Source organism: Chiloscyllium plagiosum, unplaced genomic scaffold (assembly GCF_037043375.1).
Source record: "Chiloscyllium plagiosum isolate Xiang-an unplaced genomic scaffold, Cpla_swu_hap1 HiC_scaffold_36, whole genome shotgun sequence".
Classification (NCBI taxonomy): domain Eukaryota; kingdom Metazoa; phylum Chordata; class Chondrichthyes; order Orectolobiformes; family Hemiscylliidae; genus Chiloscyllium; species Chiloscyllium plagiosum.
This window is the reverse complement of record NW_028270174.1, coordinates 41,641,886-41,660,574: the sequence shown is the minus strand read 5'-3', so window position 1 is coordinate 41,660,574 and position 18,689 is coordinate 41,641,886. Positions and strand designations below refer to the sequence as shown.

Below are 18,689 nucleotides of genomic sequence, written 5' to 3'. Positions count from 1 at the left end.
AGCCCACCACTGTCTTTAATCTTCCTGTCCCACGAGGGACTGTTTTTCTCCTGGTACAAGAGAGACACAGGTATTACAGGAGAAGACAGTGGATGGCACAGCTATTATTGTTGGGGAGGTGTTTCTCAGACAAGTGATTAGACAGTGTTGCGGGTATACAGGGTTATGATTTGAAGGTGCCGGTGTTGGACTGGGATGTACAAAGTTAAAAATCACACAACACCAGGTTGTAGTCCAACAGGTTTAATTGGAAGCACTAGCTTTTGGAGTGCCACTCCTTCATCAGGTGGTTGTCACAACCACCTGATGAAGGAGTGGTGCTCTGAAAGCTAGTGCTTCCAATTAAACCTGTTGGACTATAACCTTTTTAACTTTATGCAGGGTTAGTTGGAGGTTGGGTGGGTGACAGAGTGAGGGAAGATGTTGCAGGCAATTGCGAGAGTGGTAGAGCATGAACCTTGGAATCTGGAACAGGAGGAGAGATAGTGTGTGTGAGGTAATGGAGATAAAATGGTGGCGATTACAGTGGCGGAGCAGGGAGGACATTGACCTGCTTCCTTCAAATGCCAAGACTGCTTTAATCTGAAAGATAACCTTGGACCAGGCAGGCACAGTTTTGTATCATAGCCTCCACTCTTGGTCCTACGGCAAGGGGAAATCCTACTTGCATGTCCCCCGGCAAGGGGAAATCCTACTTGCATGTCCCCCAAGTGTGCTGGGGTCAAGAGAGATATTGGGAACTTAGCATAAATTTAAGGGAGGCAATAGCCAAATGGCATTATCACTGGACTGTTAATCCAGAGACCCGGGTAACATTCGGGGGACCTGTTACAACTCACACCACAGCATTTGTAGAATTTGACTCATATGACCCACAGCAACTGTTGACTGCCCTTTGGACAATTGGGAAGGGCAATAAATGCTGGCCTAGGCAGCAACACGCTTATCCAATGAATGAATAGGATCTATTCTGGACCCTGTGCTTTGGGGGCACCAGAGGCAACAGTGCAAGAGCAAGAGGAGAAATCACTGAAGACAATCCTCTGGCTAGATGGACAGATAAGCTGGATAATCATGATGTGGAGATGCTGGTGTTGGACTGGGGTGTTCATAGTCAGAAGTCACCTGATGAAAGAGCAGCACTTTGAAAGCTTGTGATTTTAGAAACGTAGTACCAAAATGATTAATAGCTGCAATTGAAATTTGATGAATATATTCAAATTTAATATTCTTGAGATTTTTAGCACCATCATATTTACAATCCATTCTATTTACATTATAATCACTACACTAATGACTAACAGTGAAATGAAAGAACAAAAGTTGGAACATAGTTCAAACATCTGCTTAAATATAATACTAATGGAGAGGTGGAGTGGATTGTACTTGCAACAAATTTCCTCTTACACATTCATCAGTTACGAAGTTAGTAGGTAAGATTTCAGCTCCAGAAATTAAACAAAAATTGAGGACAGGAATGAACAATAACATTAAAACATTTGCAAAAGTTGATGTTACTGTCATAACAATACATAAATGCAGTTAGAGAATTGGATATTCTTTTGAGACTTTACACAATATTGACAAGATTATTTTATGTACATGACATTAAGTGAATTTTATTTTAACCCAGTATGTCAAAAATTGAGTGCATTTCAAAATAGTGTGGGTGGGAACTGCACTTGAGATCCTAGGGGTCAACACATTACCATAAAATAAAATGGGTCTCTAGGCTATTGCCAGGTATTTTATGACAACAGGTACAAGCAATAATGCTATTTAGAAAGATTATGAAAATCATGCAGTACCCATTATTACCAAACGAAGACATATATCCTTTAATATAAAATTATAAATACAAGTAAAATTATATTTAATAAAGAAATCAGGTGGAAAAACTGCCATCTCATTCCAGGTTTACTGCATTCTCAGCCTATTTTCAAAATGGATGTTTGCCTTTGAATGGCAATTTCTCAAAAGGCTAAGCAAATGTTGTGTGGACACTGAATCTAAATTCAGGTTTGTGAATCAGTGGAATATATACGTGGTTGTAGAAGGTTGCAAAGGGGCTTTGTGGGCATTCTTCCATTCTGGATAACCGTAAAAGAATGGGATGTTTCCCAGTCGTTTCAAAATTCCAGACAAAAAGTTGTTTTAAAATTATCTCTCAACTAGCATTTTAAAAATGTGCAGACTCACACTAATATTTCCAACACATTACACCACCTTGTTTATTTTGCAGTATATGGAGGGGTCATATCACAACAGTTCTCCCACTCATGCTAAAAGCTGAGGGACTATTCATGGAAATCTAATGCAATAATATTAAAACTGTTTTTAACCACATATCCAGGATTTCCAGATTATCTGCTGAAATCAAGATGGCCAATGTAGAGAAATTCATCCTTTAAATAACTTTATAACAGCATGATAATTTTTCTGATCAAGAAGACAATGTCTGTTCCACTACTGCTTCAAATCATAACATTTGATCACTATAAAACCACTCTGGTTAGGAAATTACATTGCTTTTTAAACAGGCTTTGCGTACTTTCTTTAGGCTGAATCAAAGAAAGCCATAAGACTTTTCGGATCATAATTATCTAAAATCTCCAACAAAAGGGGAACCTTTGTTTTCACATTGGTGCCTTTGAATTTGAACTTATCTATGAAGAGATCAGTTATCATGCCTATTTGAAGAAGGAAAAAAAGGATTAGTTTGAACATAAAGATGCATCTTAGATTTACAACATAGCAAAGACATATGATACTTCCTAATACCAGGTCCGGTATGGCCCCTTCCCGAGTTGGACTACTTACATACTGCTCTAGAAAACCCTCCTGGATGCTCCTTACAAATTCTGCTCTAACACTAAGTGAATCCCAGTCAATGTTGAGAAAATTAAAATCTATCACCACCACACTGTTGCTCCTACATCTTTCTATGATTTCTCTACATAATTGTACCTCTACTTCAAGTTCGTTATTGGGAGGCTTGTAGTACAGCCCCATTGTTACTGCACCCTCCCTATTTCTGAGCTCTGCCCATATTGCCTAACTGCTCGAGTCCTCCATAGTGCCCTCCTTCAGCACAGCTGTGATATCCTCTTTGACCAGTAATGCAACTCCTCCATTCTTTTTACTTCCCTCTCTATCCCGCCTGAATATCCTGGGATATTTAATTGCCCTTCCTTCAACCAAGTCTCAGTAATAGCAATAACATCATACTCCCAGGTACTAATCCGAGCCCTAAGTTCATCTGCCTTACCTACTATACTTCTTGCATTAAAACAAATGCACCTCAAATCACCTGTCCTTTTGCGTTCATCCACCGCTTCCTGCCTACTCTTCCCCTCAGTCACGCTGACTTCAGAATCTAGTTCCTTACAGGCTTTAGTTACTACCTTCTTACTGTCCACTAACCTCCTCATTTGGTCACCATCCCCCTGCCACATTAGTTTAAACCCTCCCCAACAGTATTAGCAAAAGCACCCCCTAGGACATTGGTTCCAGTCCGGCCCAGTTTTAACCATCCAATTTGTAATAGTCCCACCTCCCTGAGAACTGGTCCCAATGTCCCAAAAGTCTGAACCCATCCCCTCTGCACCATCTCTCAAGCCATGCATTCACCCGGAATATTCTATCATTCCTACCCTGACTAGCACGTGGCACTGGTAGCAGTCCTGAGATTACTACCTCTGAGGTCTTACTTTTTAACTTGGTTCCTAACTCCCTAAATTCTTCATGTAGGACCTCACCCTGTTTTTTTTTTACCTATATCACTGGATCCTGTATGTACCACAACAACTGGTTGTTCACTCCCCCTTGAGAATTTTCTGCAGTCAATCCAAGATACCCCTGACCCGTGCACCTGAATCCCCTATGACTATTGCCCATCCACTCTTTTTCCCCACCCTGCTGAACAGCAGAGCTCGCCACGGTTACTGCTGCCTTCCCCTGGTGAGCCATCTCCCCCAACAGTATCCAAAACAGTATAACCTGCTTTGAAGGGAGATGACCGCAGGGGACACCTGCACTGCCTTCCTGCTCTCTCTGCCTTTTGGTTACCCATTCCCTTTCTCCCTCAACAATCCTAATCTGTGGTATGACCAATTCACTAAAAGCGTTATCCATGATCCCCTCAGCATCACGTATGCTCCAAAGTGAGTCCATCCGCAGCTTCAGAGTCATTATGCAGTCTAACAAGAGCTGCAACTGGACATACTCCTTGCATATGAAGGAGCCAGGGACACTAGCTGTGTCCCTGAGTTCCTACATTAAGAGGAGCATAACACAGGTCTGAGATCACTTGCCATTTTTAATCTTAAGCTTTATTGGTCAGAACATTGAATACAGGAGCTGGGAGGTCATGTTGCGGCTGTACATGACATCGGTTAGGCCACTTTTGGAAAATTGTCTGCAACTCTGGTCTCTGTCCTATTGGAAAGATGTTGTGAAACTTGGAAGTGATCAGAAAAGATTTACAAGAATGTTGCCAGGGTTGAAGGGTTTGAGCTATAGGGAGAGGCTGGAGCTGTTTCCCCTGTAACTGACGGGTGACCTTCTAGAGGCTTATAAAATCATGAGGGGCATGGATAGTATAAATAGGCAAGGTCTTTTTCCCTAGGGTGGGGGAGTCAGAACCAGAGGACAGATTTAAGGAGAGAGGGGGAAAACTTAAAAGGGACCCCTTTCTCACACAGAGGATGGTGCATGTATGGAATGAGCTGCCAGAGGAGCTGGTGGAGGCTGGTACAATTACAACATTCAAAAGGCATCCAGATGAGTACATGAATAGGAAGGCGATAGAGGGATATGGGCTAAGTGCTGGCAAATGGGACTAGATTAGTTTAGTTTAGGTCAGAATGAACAAGCTGTACTGAAGGGTCTATTACTGTGCTGTACATCTCTATGACTATTGATCAAATGAGCAGACACCTGGCAGATGAATTTCAATGCGGAGAAATGTGAGATAATACAATTCACTGGAAGAAAGAGAGTCAGGTTCATTGGTATAACTGTGAGGGGAGTACAGGAGCAGAGAAATCATGTGCATAATTCTCTGAAGGTGGCTAAGCAAGTTGAAAGAGTTGTTAAGAAGGCTGAGTGGATCATTGGGTTCATAAATAGAATCACAACATATAAAAGCAAAGAGGTAATGCAACACCTCTACAAATGATGGGTCAGATCACATTTGGAATATTGCTTTTAATTCCAGGCACCTTATTTAAGGATAGATGTTCAAGCCCTGCAGAGAGTACAAAGGAGGTTTACTAGAATCCTACCATGAATGAGTGAGTAAATGTAAGGAAAGATTAGAGAAGTTGGGCTTATTCTCCTTGAATTAAGAGGTGACCTTATTGAGGTATTCATAATTATGAACAATTTTTGACAGGGTAAAGGAGGATATTCTGTTTCCACTAGCTGATGTGTCAGTAACTAGGGGGTCACAATTTTACAATTGTCAGTGTGATGATGCTGTCACTTTAAAAAAAAAGATTATTCCGTCCTTGGTTTTTTTGAGAGGTCATAAATGCAGAGGTACCAAAGAGCCTAGTTTAACAATGAAAGGGGAGTGGCTAGTTCTCCCAGTTCAGCTTTTTTCTAGTTTATTTTAGCTATAGCAGTGACAAGATGTTACAGTCCAGGGGAGTTGCAAGCTTCAGTGAAGAATTCCTCTGACTTTCTCTCAAACCTTTCTTTGGATATTGTTCCCCTCTAAGAATCTATGTTTGAATTTACCTTTTTGCCAAGGGGTGTGTTTATGGGATGTTACTATTGGAATAGATAATTGGAACAGTTAATTAGTAATAGTTACTGTATTAGGTCAGTTACGTTTTCCAATACTTAAGTTATTCTAAATTCTGCTTTCTTTTGTTTGGGTTTCAATTATAGTGTTTAATGCTGCTTTGCTTAAAGCCATGTGGTTTGACCAGCTGCCTCACACAGGGAACACCCACTGCACATGTGCCTTTAAAATAAGAAAAGTTAGGGTCCAGGCTACGTTCTTAAGTATTTTGAGGGAGTCTGTCCTGGCCCATAAAAGATTAGAGGCTCTTGTTGCGATTGGGTTTAGGGTTGTTGGACGCAAAGGTGGCAATGGTAGGTGTTAGAGTCTTTTGTTCTGGGGGTTGAATTCAGTTGGTTTAAACAGTGCTCTGTGTTGTGATGGCTCTTTCAGACAGTTTTCTGGGGATAGAAGAAGTGACTTTGGGGGTTTTAAAGTTGAAACTTTATTGCTGGAACAGCACAGCAGGTCAGGCAGCATCCAGGGAACAGGAGATTCGACGTTTCGGGCACAGGCCCTTCTTCAGGAAGAAGGGCCTGTGCCCGAAACGTCGAATCTCCTGTTCCCTGGATGCTGCCTGACCTGCTGTGCTGTTCCAGCAATAAAGTTTCAACTTTGATCTCCAGCATCTGCAGACCTCACTTTCTCCACTTTGGGGGTTTTACAAAGCAAGGCAAAGCTGTTAGAATTGGCAGACAAGCTGGAGTTGGGGTTGCCTTGGTCTGTTGGAAATGGAGGCATAATTACAGCAATAGCACGATACACCATCGGGGGGGGGGGTGAAGGAGGAGGGAGAGGGCGAGAGAGAGGGACGAAAGGGTGGGGCGAGAGAGAGGGACGAAAGGGTGGGGCGAGAGAGAGGGACGAAAGGGTGGGGCGAGAGAGAGGGACGAAAGGGTGGGGCGAGAGAGAGGGACGAAAGGGTGGGGCGAGAGAGAGGGAAGAAAGGGTGGGGCGAGAGAGAGGGAAGAAAGGGTGGGGCGAGAGAGAGGGAAGAAAGGGTGGGGCGAGAGAGAGGGAAGAAAGGGTGGGGCGAGAGAGAGGGAAGAAAGGGTGGGGCGAGAGAGAGGGAAGAAAGGGTGGGGCGAGAGAGAGGGAGAAGAAAGGGTGGGGCGAGAGAGAGGGACGAAAGGGTGGGGCGAGAGAGAGGGAAGAAAGGGTGGGGCGAGAGAGAGGGAAGAAAGGGTGGGGCGAGAGAGAGGGAAGAAAGGGTGGGGCGAGAGAGAGGGAAGAAAGGGTGGGGCGAGAGAGAGGGAAGAAAGGGTGGGGCGAGAGAGAGGGAGAAGAAAGGGTGGGGCGAGAGAGAGGGACGAAAGGGTGGGGCGAGAGAGAGGGAAGAAAGGGTGGGGCGAGAGAGAGGGAAGAAAGGGTGGGGCGAGAGAGAGGGACGAAAGGGTGGGGCGAGAGAGAGGGACGAAAGGGTGGGGCGAGAGAGAGGGAAGAAAGGGTGGGGCGAGAGAGAGGGAAGAAAGGGTGGGGCGAGAGAGAGGGAAGAAAGGGTGGGGCGAGAGAGAGGGAAGAAAGGGTGGGGCGAGAGAGAGGGAAGAAAGGGTGGGGCGAGAGAGAGGGAAGAAAGGGTGGGGCGAGAGAGAGGGAAGAAAGGGTGGGGCGAGAGAGAGGGACGAAAGGGTGGGGCGAGAGAGAGGGACGAAAGGGTGGGGCGAGAGAGAGGGAAGAAAGGGTGGGGCGAGAGAGAGGGAAGAAAGGGTGGGGCGAGAGAGAGGGAAGAAAGGGTGGGGCGAGAGAGAGGGAAGAAAGGGTGGGGCGAGAGAGAGGGAAGAAAGGGTGGGGCGAGAGAGAGGGAAGAAAGGGTGGGGCGAGAGAGAGGGAAGAAAGGGTGGGGCGAGAGAGAGGGAAGAAAGGGTGGGGCGAGAGAGAGAGAAGAAAGGGTGGGGCGAGAGAGAGAGAAGAAAGGGTGGGGCGAGAGAGAGAGAAGAAAGGGTGGGGCGAGAGAGAGAAGAAAGGGTGGGGCGAGAGAGAGAGAAGAAAGGGTGAGGCGAGAGAGAGAGAAGAAAGGGTGGGGCGAGAGAGAGAGAAGAAAGGGTGGGGCGAGAGAGAGAGAAGAAAGGGTGGGGCGAGAGAGAGAGAAGAAAGGGTGGGGCGAGAGAGAGAGAAGAAAGGGTGGGGCGAGAGAGAGAGAAGAAAGGGTGGGGCGAGAGAGAGAGAAGAAAGGGTGGGGCGAGAGAGAGAGAAGAAAGGGTGGGGCGAGAGAGAGAGAGAAGAAAGGGTGGGGCGAGAGAGAGAGAAGAAAGGGTGGGGCGAGAGAGAGAGAAGAAAGGGTGGGGCGAGAGAGAGAGAAGAAAGGGTGGGGCGAGAGAGAGAGAAGAAAGGGTGGGGCGAGAGAGAGAGAAGAAAGGGTGGGGCGAGAGAGAGAGAAGAAAGGGTGGGGCGAGAGAGAGAGAAGAAAGGGTGGGGCGAGAGAGAGAGAAGAAAGGGTGGGGCGAGAGAGAGAGAAGAAAGGGTGGGGCGAGAGAGAGAGAAGAAAGGGTGGGGCGAGAGAGAGAGAAGAAAGGGTGGGGCGAGAGAGAGGGAAGAAAGGGTGAGGCGAGAGAGAGGGAAGAAAGGGTGGGGCGAGAGAGAGGGAAGAAAGGGTGGGGCGAGAGAGAGGGAAGAAAGGGTGGGGCGAGAGAGAGGGAAGAAAGGGTGGGGCGAGAGAGAGGGAAGAAAGGGTGGGGCGAGAGAGAGGGAAGAAAGGGTGGGGCGAGAGAGAGGGAAGAAAGGGTGGGGCGAGAGAGAGGGAAGAAAGGGTGGGGCGAGAGAGAGGGAAGAAAGGGTGGGGCGAGAGAGAGGGAAGAAAGGGTGGGGCGAGAGAGAGGGAAGAAAGGGTGGGGCGAGAGAGAGGGAAGAAAGGGTGGGGCGAGAGAGAGGGAAGAAAGGGTGGGGCGAGAGAGAGGGAAGAAAGGGTGGGGCGAGAGAGAGGGAAGAAAGGGTGGGGCGAGAGAGAGGGAAGGGGGGAGTGAGAGAGAAGGAAGGGGGGAGTGAAAGGAAGGAAGGGGGGAGTGAGAGAAGGAAGGGGGGAATGAGAAAAGGAAGGGGGAGAGAGTGGGTCAGAAAAGAACAGGAGAGAGGGGGAGGGAGAGAGAGAGAGACAAGAAAGGGAGAGAGGGGGAGGGGGCAGGAAGAGAACAAAAAGAATGGCAGAAAAAGAGTTTGAACTTTAGAAGTTGGCCCTTAGACAGGAAAGTTGACTTAAAAGAATTTAAGCCAAAATAGAAGTTCGGCTTCGCGAGGAAGTTCGTGACGATGAGCAAACCCATCATTGCCAGACGTCGGGTGGGGATCTGTTTAAATATATCCAAGCATTGCCTAAATCTGATAGGGAGAATGTAGAAGCCTTTTTCATTTCATTTGTGAAAGTGGCTAAACAAACGAAGTTGCCACTGACCATGTGGGTTTTGTTTATCCAAACAAAGTTGGTAGGTAGAGCTTGTGAGGTAATTGCATCACTGTCAGAGGCGGTATCTGGTGAGTATGAGGAGGTGAAGAAAGCCACTTTTGGTGCATATGAGCTTGTACCAGTAGCCTGGTTTTGGGAATCTAAGGAGGGACCCTGGTCAAACAAACTTTTGAGTTTGAAAGGATCAAACAAATAATTTTGATAGGTGGATAAGAGCATTAAAAATAAATCAAATATATGACCCTCAGAGAAATTATCATTTTGGAGGAGTTCAAAAATTCACTTCCTGAGATAGTAGTGAGAACTTGTGGAAGAGCAGAGATTTAAAACAGCAAGATTAGCAGCTGAAATGGCTGACAATTGAGTTGATTCATAAATCAAACATTCTCCCTGGGGTCGGAGAGTCCAGAATTAGAGGGCATAGGTTTAGGGTGAGAGGGGAAAGATATAAAAGAGACCTAAGGGGCAACTTTTTCACACAGAGGGTGGTACGTCTATGGAATGAGCTGCCAGAGGATGTGGTGGGGGCCAGTACAATTGCAACATTTAAGAGGCATTTGGATGGGTATATGAAGAGGAAGGGTTTGGAGGGATATGGGCCAGGTGTTGGCAGGTGGGACTAGATTGGGTTGGGATATCTGGTTGGCATGGACGAATTGGACCGAAGGGTCTGTTTCCATGCTGTACATCTCTATGACTCTATCAAATCAATCTGTGAGGGACAGGAATTGGAGAAAACAGAAATCCTCAGGTAGTAAGGGAAAGTAGATCTCATTGAAGATCTCCTTGTGGGCGGCACGGTGGCACAGTGGTTAGCACTGCTGCCTCGCAGCGCCAGAGACCCGGGTTCAATTCCCGCCTCAGGCGACTGACTGTGTGAAGTTTGCACATTCTCCCCATGTCTGCGTGGGTTTCCTCCGGGTGCTCCGGTTTCCTCCCACAGTCCAAAGATGTGCAAGTCAGGTGAATTGGCCATGTTAAATTGTCCGTAGTGTTAGGTAAGGGGTAAATGTAGGGGTATGGGTGGTTTGCGCTTCGGCGGGTCGGTGTGGACTTGTTGGGCTGAATCTAATCTAATCTAATAAAAATAAAAAAGGAAACCAATGAAGGGGAAAGAGAAGTTAAAAGGCTCAGGTGTTTTCACCGTAGTAAAGTTACAATACAAAGTTCAGAAGATTCTGAGCTGAACATTTCTCAACCTGAACTGAACAATGAGGAAGTTCTCAAAAACTGGGATAAATTATTTAGTTACCTTCCAGAGAAAAAGTGAAATGACCTCAAAGAGTTATTACTATTGCATGGGGCGGCATGTGGGAATAAGCTGGGAAGTACTAATCTAACTATATGTGCTGTAGATATCGGAAATTTTGTTCCAATTAAGCAACATCCTTATAGGCTTAACCATCAAAAGCTGACACATGTTCAATAAGAGATTGAATGCATGCTCCAAGACAGCATAATCAAAGTGAGTTACAGCAACTGGAGCTCACCTATAGTAATGGTGCGAAAACCAGATGGTACCCAACAGTTAAGTATAGACTGTTGCAAAGTTAATGCAGTTACAAAGTCTGATTCATGACTGGAAGACAAGCCAAGGTGGGTCAAGCAACTCATCAAGCAGCAGCAGCGGGAGCAGTGAGAGTGAGGACTGGGAGCTGCCAGGAAGGTAGATTTTTCATTTCAATACTTAGCTTGTGGAATCAGCAGCTTCCATTTTGCTGCAGCAGCAGGAGCAGTGAGAGAGATTCAGGGAGCTGGCGGAAGGTAAATGTTCTTCTTAAAGACCTAACTCGTGAATAGGCAGAGCGAAAGCTCAACAGGACTGGACACAGACACAGGGATCGCTGGGCATGTGAATGGATACATTTGGGCTGTGGTTGGATGAACTCCGGATCATTCGGGAGGCTGAGGGGATGATAGATAGGATTTACAGGGAGGTAGTCACACCTAAGTTACAGGACAAAGGTAGCTGGGTGACCATCAGAAAAGGGAAAGGAAATAAGCAGACAGTGCAGGGATCTCATGGCCGTACCCCTTAATAATAAATATACCATTTTCTATACTGTTGTTGGTGGTGGTGGGGGGGGGGGGGCTACTAGGGGAAAGCCACAGCAACAAGGTTTCTGGTACTGAACCTGGCTGTGGCTCAGAATGGAAGGGGGGTGAATAGGAGAGCAATAGTGATAGGAGATTCAATCGAGAAGGGAACAGGCAGGAGATTCTGTGGTTGCAAGCAAAACTCCCAGATGGTGAGTTGCCTTACTATAGACCAGTGAGCCTGACCTCTGTGGTGGGTAAGTTGTTGGAGGGAATCCTGAGGGACAGGATGTACATGTATTTGGAAAGGCAAGGACTGATTAGGGATAGTCAACATGGCTTTGTGCGTGGGAAATCATGTCTCATAAACTTGATTGAGTTTTTTTGAAGAGGTAACAAAGAAGATTGATGTGGCAGAGCAGTAGATGTGATCTATATGGACTTCAGTAAGGTGTTTGACAAGGTTCCCCATGGGAGACTGATGAGCAAGGTTTGATTTCATGGAATACAGGGAGAACTAGCCATTTGGATACAGAACTGGCTCAAAGGTAGAAGACAGAGGGTGGCAGTGGAGGGTTGTTTTACAGACTGGAGGTCTGTACCAGTGGAGTACCACAAGGATTGGTGCTGGGTCCTCTACTTTTAGTCATTTGCATAAATGATTTGGATGCGAGCATAAGTTTGCAGATGACACCAAAATTGGAGGTATAGTGGACAGCGAAGGAGGTTACCTCAGATTACAGCAGGATCTGGACCAGATGGGCCAATGGGTGAGAAGTGGCAGATGAAGTTTAATTCGGATAAATGGGAGGTGTTGCATTTTGGGAAAGCAAATCTTAGCAGGACTTATACACTTAATGGTAAGGTCCTAGGAGTGTTGCTGAACAAAGAGACCTTGGAGTGCAGGTTCATAGCTCCTTGAAAGTGGAGTCGCAGGTAGATAGGATAGTGAAGGCGGCATTTGGTATGCTTTCCTTTATTGGTCAGACACAGTATTGAGTACAGGAGTTGGGAGGTCATGTTGCGGCTGTACAGGACATTGGTTAGGCCACTGTTGGAATATTGCATGCAATTCTGGTCTCCTTCCTATCGGAACGATGTTGTGAAACTTGAAAGGGTTCAGAAAAGATTTACAAGGATGTTGCCAGGGTTGGAGGATTTGAGCTAATGAGAGAGGCTGAACAGGCTGGGGCTGTTTTCCCTGGGGTGTCGGAGGCTGAGGGGTGACCTTACAGAGGTTTACAAAATTATGAGGGGCATGGATAGGATAAATATACAAAATCTTTTCCAGAACTAGAGGGCATAGTTTTAGGGTGAGAGGGGAAAAGATATAAAAGAGACCTAAGGGGCAACTTTTTCACACAGAGGGTGGTACATGTATGGAATGAGATACCAGAGAAAGGTGGTGGATTGCAAATTTAAAAGGCATTTGGATAGGTATATGAATAGGAAGGGTTTGGAGGGATATAGGCCGGGTGCTGGCAGGTGGGACTAGATTTGGTTGGGATATCTGGTCGGCATGGACGAGTTGGATTGAAGGGTTTGTTTCCATGCTGTACATCTCTATGACTCTCTGACTCTAAATGTGGAGGCTGTTTTGGAAGTACCTGCTGATACTGCTGGACAGGTTTGTCCCACTGCAACAGGGAAGGGATGGTAAATTGACAAGGGATGTGGAACATCTAGTCAAGAGGAAGAAAAAAAAACTTAAAGGTGAGGAAGCAAGGATCAGGCAGGGCTTTACAAGATTACAAGGTGACCAGGATGTAACTGAAGAATGGATTTACGAGAGCTAGAAGAAGGCATGAAAAAGCTTTAGTGGGTGGGATTAAGGAAAACCCTAAGGTGTTCTACACTTACATGAGAAACAAGAGGATGGCCTAAGGTGAGGATGGGGCCGATCAAAGCTCGTGGAGGGAACATGCGCCTGGAGTTGGGGAGGTCCTTAATGAATACGTAGCTTCAGTATTCACTACTAATCGAGACCTTGACATTTCTGAGGACAGCGTGAAACAGACTGATATGCTAGATCAGGTCGATGTTTGGAAGAAGGATGTGCTGAAAATTTTGAAAAACATAAGGACAGATAAATCCCCTGGGCCAGTTGGGATATACCCTAGGTACCAAGAGTCTGGTGATGCTGTCAATTAAAGGTTATTATGTCCTTGATTTTTTTTTCAAAGAGAGGTTGTAAAGGCAGAGGTGCTGAAGAGTCTAGTTTAATAATGGAAGGGAGTGGTCAGTTCTCCCGGTTCAGGATTTTTCCTAGTTTGTTTTATCTGTAGCAGTCTCAAGATGAGAGTCCAGGGGATTTGCAAGCTTCAGTGAAGAATTCCTGTGACTTTCTCTGAAATCTGTCTTTAGATTTTGTTCCTTCCTGCATGTAAGAATTGGTGTGTGTGTGTGTGCGTGCGTGCGCGTGCGCTATTTGGAGACTTACCCCACAAAGGCAGCAGCAGCAGTCTTGTTGTTGGTGTGCAGTCCAGCTGTCCCAGAGAGGGGCGGGAGTGGGCAGGGTTGGGGGCGGTGGGAGGTGTTGCACAGGGTTGGGGGCGGGGTTAGGGTGGAGGTGGTTGGGGGACGGGGGAAATGTTGCACAGGGGTGGGGGGGGGGGGGAGATGTTGGGGGCAGGGGCAGTGTTGGGGACGGGGGAGGTGTTGTGGGTGGGAGGTGGTGAAGGGGGGGGGGGGTGTTGCACAGGGTTGGAGCAAGCGGTTCTGGGGTCAGGGGAGGTGTTGGGGGTGGGGAGAGGTTGCACGGGATTGGGAACGGGTGACGGTTTGGGGGTAGGGGAAGGTGTTGGGGCCAGGGGGCGGTGGCAGGGAAGGTGTTGGGGGCGGGGAGAGGTTATACGGGGTTGGTGGCGGGGTCTCATGCGTGGTGTGCTGCTGCAGTCTCCTGAACTCGGAGCAGACTTTAAAAACTCCGAGCCCCAGAAGAAAGGCATTTAAATCGATAAACCGAATAATCGATTAAATGAACATTACAGTACCTGCCCATCATGTTCGGATAATTGAGGTTCGTTCCCCTGTATAGTGTTTAAACTAATTCTGTTTTACTTAAAGCCGTGTGGTTTGACCAGCTGCCTCACACATGGAATACCCACTTCACATGTGCTTTTAAAATAAAAAAAAGTTAGGGCCTAGACTATCTTCTTAAAATATTTTGAGGGGGTCTGGCCTGGTCCATAAACAGTCAGCGAAAGTGAGCTAGGAGTGAGATAAGGAGAAATGTCTTTCCACAGAAAGTTGTTAGGATTTGAATTGAGCTGCCCGAGAGTGGTGGAGGAGGTGGATTCCAAATGAGGTTTTCAAAAAGGAGCTGGACATATATTTGAAAGTGATGAATTTAGAACATTATGGAAAATCGGGCTGAGGATGGGACTAGCTGGGTGGCTCTTCAGGGAATCAATATAGACATGATGGCTCGAATGGCCTCCTCCAGTACAGTAAAGTTTATGATTAAAGACATTATATAAATCATTGTTGTGCTACTAATGTAATACTTAAGAGGTGCCAAAGGATATACAGCCACATTTTGGAAGAGTGAAAGAGAGAATTTGTAGACAGGTTTATGCTTTTAGGTGTTTTAAACTTCTCCGATATACCTAAGAAAGTTTTAGCTGGAACATACAGTCCCATTTTAGAAGAGTTCAGAAGCTTTTAATAGTGCCAGCCAAACTGAAGTCTAAAGTAAAGGAGTATTGTCAGAGGAAAATTACAAATTGAAGGAAACAGAACAGGTCCAAGGTTGTGCTATGTATTGTGTACTTGAAAGATATATCTATTAGCATTTTTCGATGTAGCCAAGTATTCATATTATCCCCGCTTGTTAGTTACAGTACTTGCCATATAATCTTTCCAAATGAGCAGGTTGTTTCTTATACTCTTCCAGCAGATTATCAGCTTCCTCTAAAATGCAACGGTATTCAGGTATTAGGAAATCCACATTCCCTTCATAGAGTTGCAGCTCCTGCAATAAGATGGATCATCCCTCAGACCATATACTTGATCACAAAGAGCCTCTACATTCCACTACTGCTGTTAATAACTTGCATTGATATTACATTTCTAATATAGGAAACTGATATAAAACTGCTTTATTATCAAGCATAATCAAACGTATAATCAGATAAAACTCAGTATTGTACAAAAAAAGATAATTAAGTGGTCAACGAAGAGCAATAAATTTTAAGGTGGCTATTAAAGGAGGTGATGTAGATAGAGTTGCAGCAAACATTAGAAATATTATACAAGAGATCAGATTCAGGCATATATGAGCGCAAATAACTTACATCTGGATAAGCATGATTTGCTATGGTAGTGTGAAGGGAGCTCAAGACGCACAAGAGATCAAAGTTACAGGAATGCACAATTTGCAAAGGCGTTTATAGAAATGAGGAATGCGAAGGCCATAAATCAATTTGAACATTGTTGATAATTTTGTACTTGAGATGCTGGTAGATGGGGAATTAATACAAGTCAGTTAGCGCAGGGGTGATGAGAAAGTGGAATATGCCGAGTGTTAGATTCCGGGCAGCAACATTTGAGATGGAGGTCATGTTTTAGGACCCTTCTGCAAAATTCATGAAAACTAATTGCAACCTGCTTCAACCAAGTTTTCCAATTCTGCAGTAAACAAAATATTTGTCCTTTAAAAGGACTGTAAGGAGGAGACTTTTATTGCTCTCCCAAATCCATAGCATTACTATGGTCTGATGCAATACTTGGTTCTTCATATCCTTCCTCCATGTATTGGTGCTTGTGAGAATTATTACTCTCCGTTCTTCATTCACCCAGCAGTGGAAACAATCTTTCAATAGTCAACCACAATACAGTACCCAGGCTTCATTCACTCCTTCATTGACTGCTTCTCTCAGTATGGTCCCCATCACATTGTTTCTGTTGCTGCTCTCGCAGGAAATGCAGCTCAGTCTACCTCAGCTCGTAGTCTCTCTCCCCACCTGCTGATACTCTAAATGTTCTGATCCCCAGTTTCCTTCTCTTCAGATTTCTTCCGTAACCTAGTCTCAACCATATTCATCTCCAAATCCCAAACTGAGTATAACTGGATAGTTCTTTCAAAGAGATGGCATAGGCATAGGGAGATGAATGACTTCCTTCAGTGTTGTAAGGTTTTGTGTGTATTTTTATGAAGCAGGCCCATTGAAGATTGCTGATAGGAACACAAGGGGCAGCTGTGAGGTTATTGAAGAGGAATGGAAGCCTAGGATGGTAGTAGCAAAGAATGCAGCAATACATTTATGAATTGATTTTCTCAGTTCATCTATCAGCTCATCTTTGCAACTTACCTTCAAAGCATCAATTAACTGGACTTTCTTGGCCAAGAGCAACTGATGTTCCAATTTGGGATGGATCAATTTTAACGTGTAGTTTATAGATTCCTCATTAACATCTTTTAAAAAAAAAAGATACACCTCTCAGGAATGACAGATCACAAACAGTGGAATTCTAGGATCTTGAATTTTGGGCTGGTTCTCACCATATGAGATGTTGAGATTGATTTTTCTTTTTGTAGCTTCTTTTGTCAATATATCTTTCAGGATGGAAATAGTCGAGATGTTGTCAGATTTAAACGTTCCTTCACCTTTTCTAAAAGCATATGCAAATAATTAAGTAATCCTCAAAAACAAGTTTATTGGAAAGAAACAAGATTAACTCAGCGAACATTGTTACTGTTCTGCAACAAGGTGATACTGACTTAATAAGTATATAGACAATTTCTTCTACAGCTACTCATGGACCATGTTTTAATAGATAGGATGTATGAAAATAATCAAGTCCCAATGATAATGACCAAAAAGGAATGCAAATTAATTAATTTGTTATACACAATATTGTTTCCATTAACTGGACAGATTTTAAATGGTCATGACAAGAGGAACAGGGACCTGCATTTTTTTGCCACCAGTTGGCACATGGACACATTCCTGCCACAAGGAAATCTGGAACATGTCCAATTGAGGACCTGAAGTTTAATGCTGGGGGAACCAATGAGCTAGGGCAATGAAAGCATTGTGGAAGTGTTTGTTTGGTTCTTTTCTTGGAATTTCATGCCTCAAGGCTCTGCACGAGAATATAATCAGATACATATTAACATTAAACTCAAGGCAATGACATAAGGGCTGCTGAACAAAAGCTTTGAAAAGGTAGATTTTAAGGACCATCTTAAAAAGGGGAAAACAGAAGGAGGGAATTTCAGAGTTTTAATTTCATGTAGAATATCTAGTACCATTTTAAAAGGTTGCTTGCTAATGATTAGTTTCTAAGAGCTAAGTGAAGTGAAACCGCAGCATTTGCACTGATCCAGAGTGCTTTTAATGCATATTATTGTGAAAGCAATAGCATAACTCAGGAGTGCACTGAAGTCCTGAGTATGAGACCTCTGAAAAACTTGTTTGTATTGTAATTCTAGCCTTTAAACAAAAAGTTTATTTTGTTTAGGTTCTTTTCAATATTATAATGTGCTGAACAGTTAGGTTATACAACAGATAAATTCATTTCTGACCAAGCTGCATTTGAACAGTTTAATAAATCGTAATGAAAAATTAAGATGCGTAATAGCTAATAAAAAGATGGCTCATTTAAAATTCTTAAAATATTCAACATTTAGATTACTAAACAAAAAAATGATATCCAGTCAGTGGGTCATTTCTCTTACTTGTAGGCGCATTCCAACTGTGTATCCAGAAATGTGTTCTGAAAGTAAAATGTGACGTTATCACCAACCGGAACTTTATCTGGTACTTCAGGCAAACAGAAGACAACCCAGGAATGAACTTCTGCAAAGCTGAACTGTCCTGTGAGTATCAGTGTATTCACTGGCCTGAGGTACAGAGAACAGACAGAAAAAAAAAGGGCTAAAATAACTATGACGGAAAGTTACAATGGCTTTATATCTTTAAATTTCTGGCCAGTTTCTCCTTTCCTTTGAGGGAGGCAAGCGTGCAGTTTGTGAAATGTTCTTTTAAAATAGGAGGTAATAGTGCAAACAACACAGTACCTATGGAAAGTCATTAACCTGAAATGTTAATTGTCTCCCTCTTGCTCTAGTTAAGTCCTTTTAGACATTGCCAGCCGTTTCTCTTACCGAAAATGTAGTCCTTAATTAATCACCATATTCAATCATTGCATTAATTCTTTTCCCTACCCAATGTTTCAACATCCAAACCCAAAGCTACCAAGACCAACTGCCACATTCAAACCAAAGCTTCAGATCAGACAGCAGCAAGTTGTGTTATTTTCCCATTTTATCCAACAGATATTGCAGACAATGCATTCCATACCAGCACTTCGAATAGGTCTTTCTATCCTGCTTCGCTCACGACCCCAATCCCATGGTGACGTGGTCCTCCACTGAAGTAGGTAAAAACAATGACTGCAGATGCTGGAAACCAGATTCTGGATTAGTGGTGCTGGAAGAGCACAGCAGTTCAGGCAGCATCC

The 18,689-nt window shown here is 44.4% G+C and overlaps 1 protein-coding gene across 2 annotated transcripts in view; it reads right to left on the bottom strand.

Moving 5' to 3' along the window:
* Positions 1–1,190: 1,190 nt before the first annotated feature.
* The window catches only part of bbs7 (Bardet-Biedl syndrome 7), a 62,420-nt gene continuing 44,921 nt past the window's right edge, over positions 1,191–18,689 (bottom strand). For both annotated transcript variants that reach the window (XM_043674029.2, XM_043674031.2), the window contains 5 exons: positions 17,905–18,069; positions 16,726–16,835; positions 16,535–16,638; positions 15,072–15,195; positions 1,191–2,690 (listed from right to left, as the gene is read on the bottom strand). In XM_043674029.2, the coding sequence (XP_043529964.1) occupies positions 2,557–2,690; positions 15,072–15,195; positions 16,535–16,638; positions 16,726–16,835; positions 17,905–18,069 (637 nt within the window). In that variant the 3' untranslated portion in view covers positions 1,191–2,556. The remainder of the gene's footprint in view (positions 2,691–15,071; positions 15,196–16,534; positions 16,639–16,725; positions 16,836–17,904; positions 18,070–18,689) is intronic.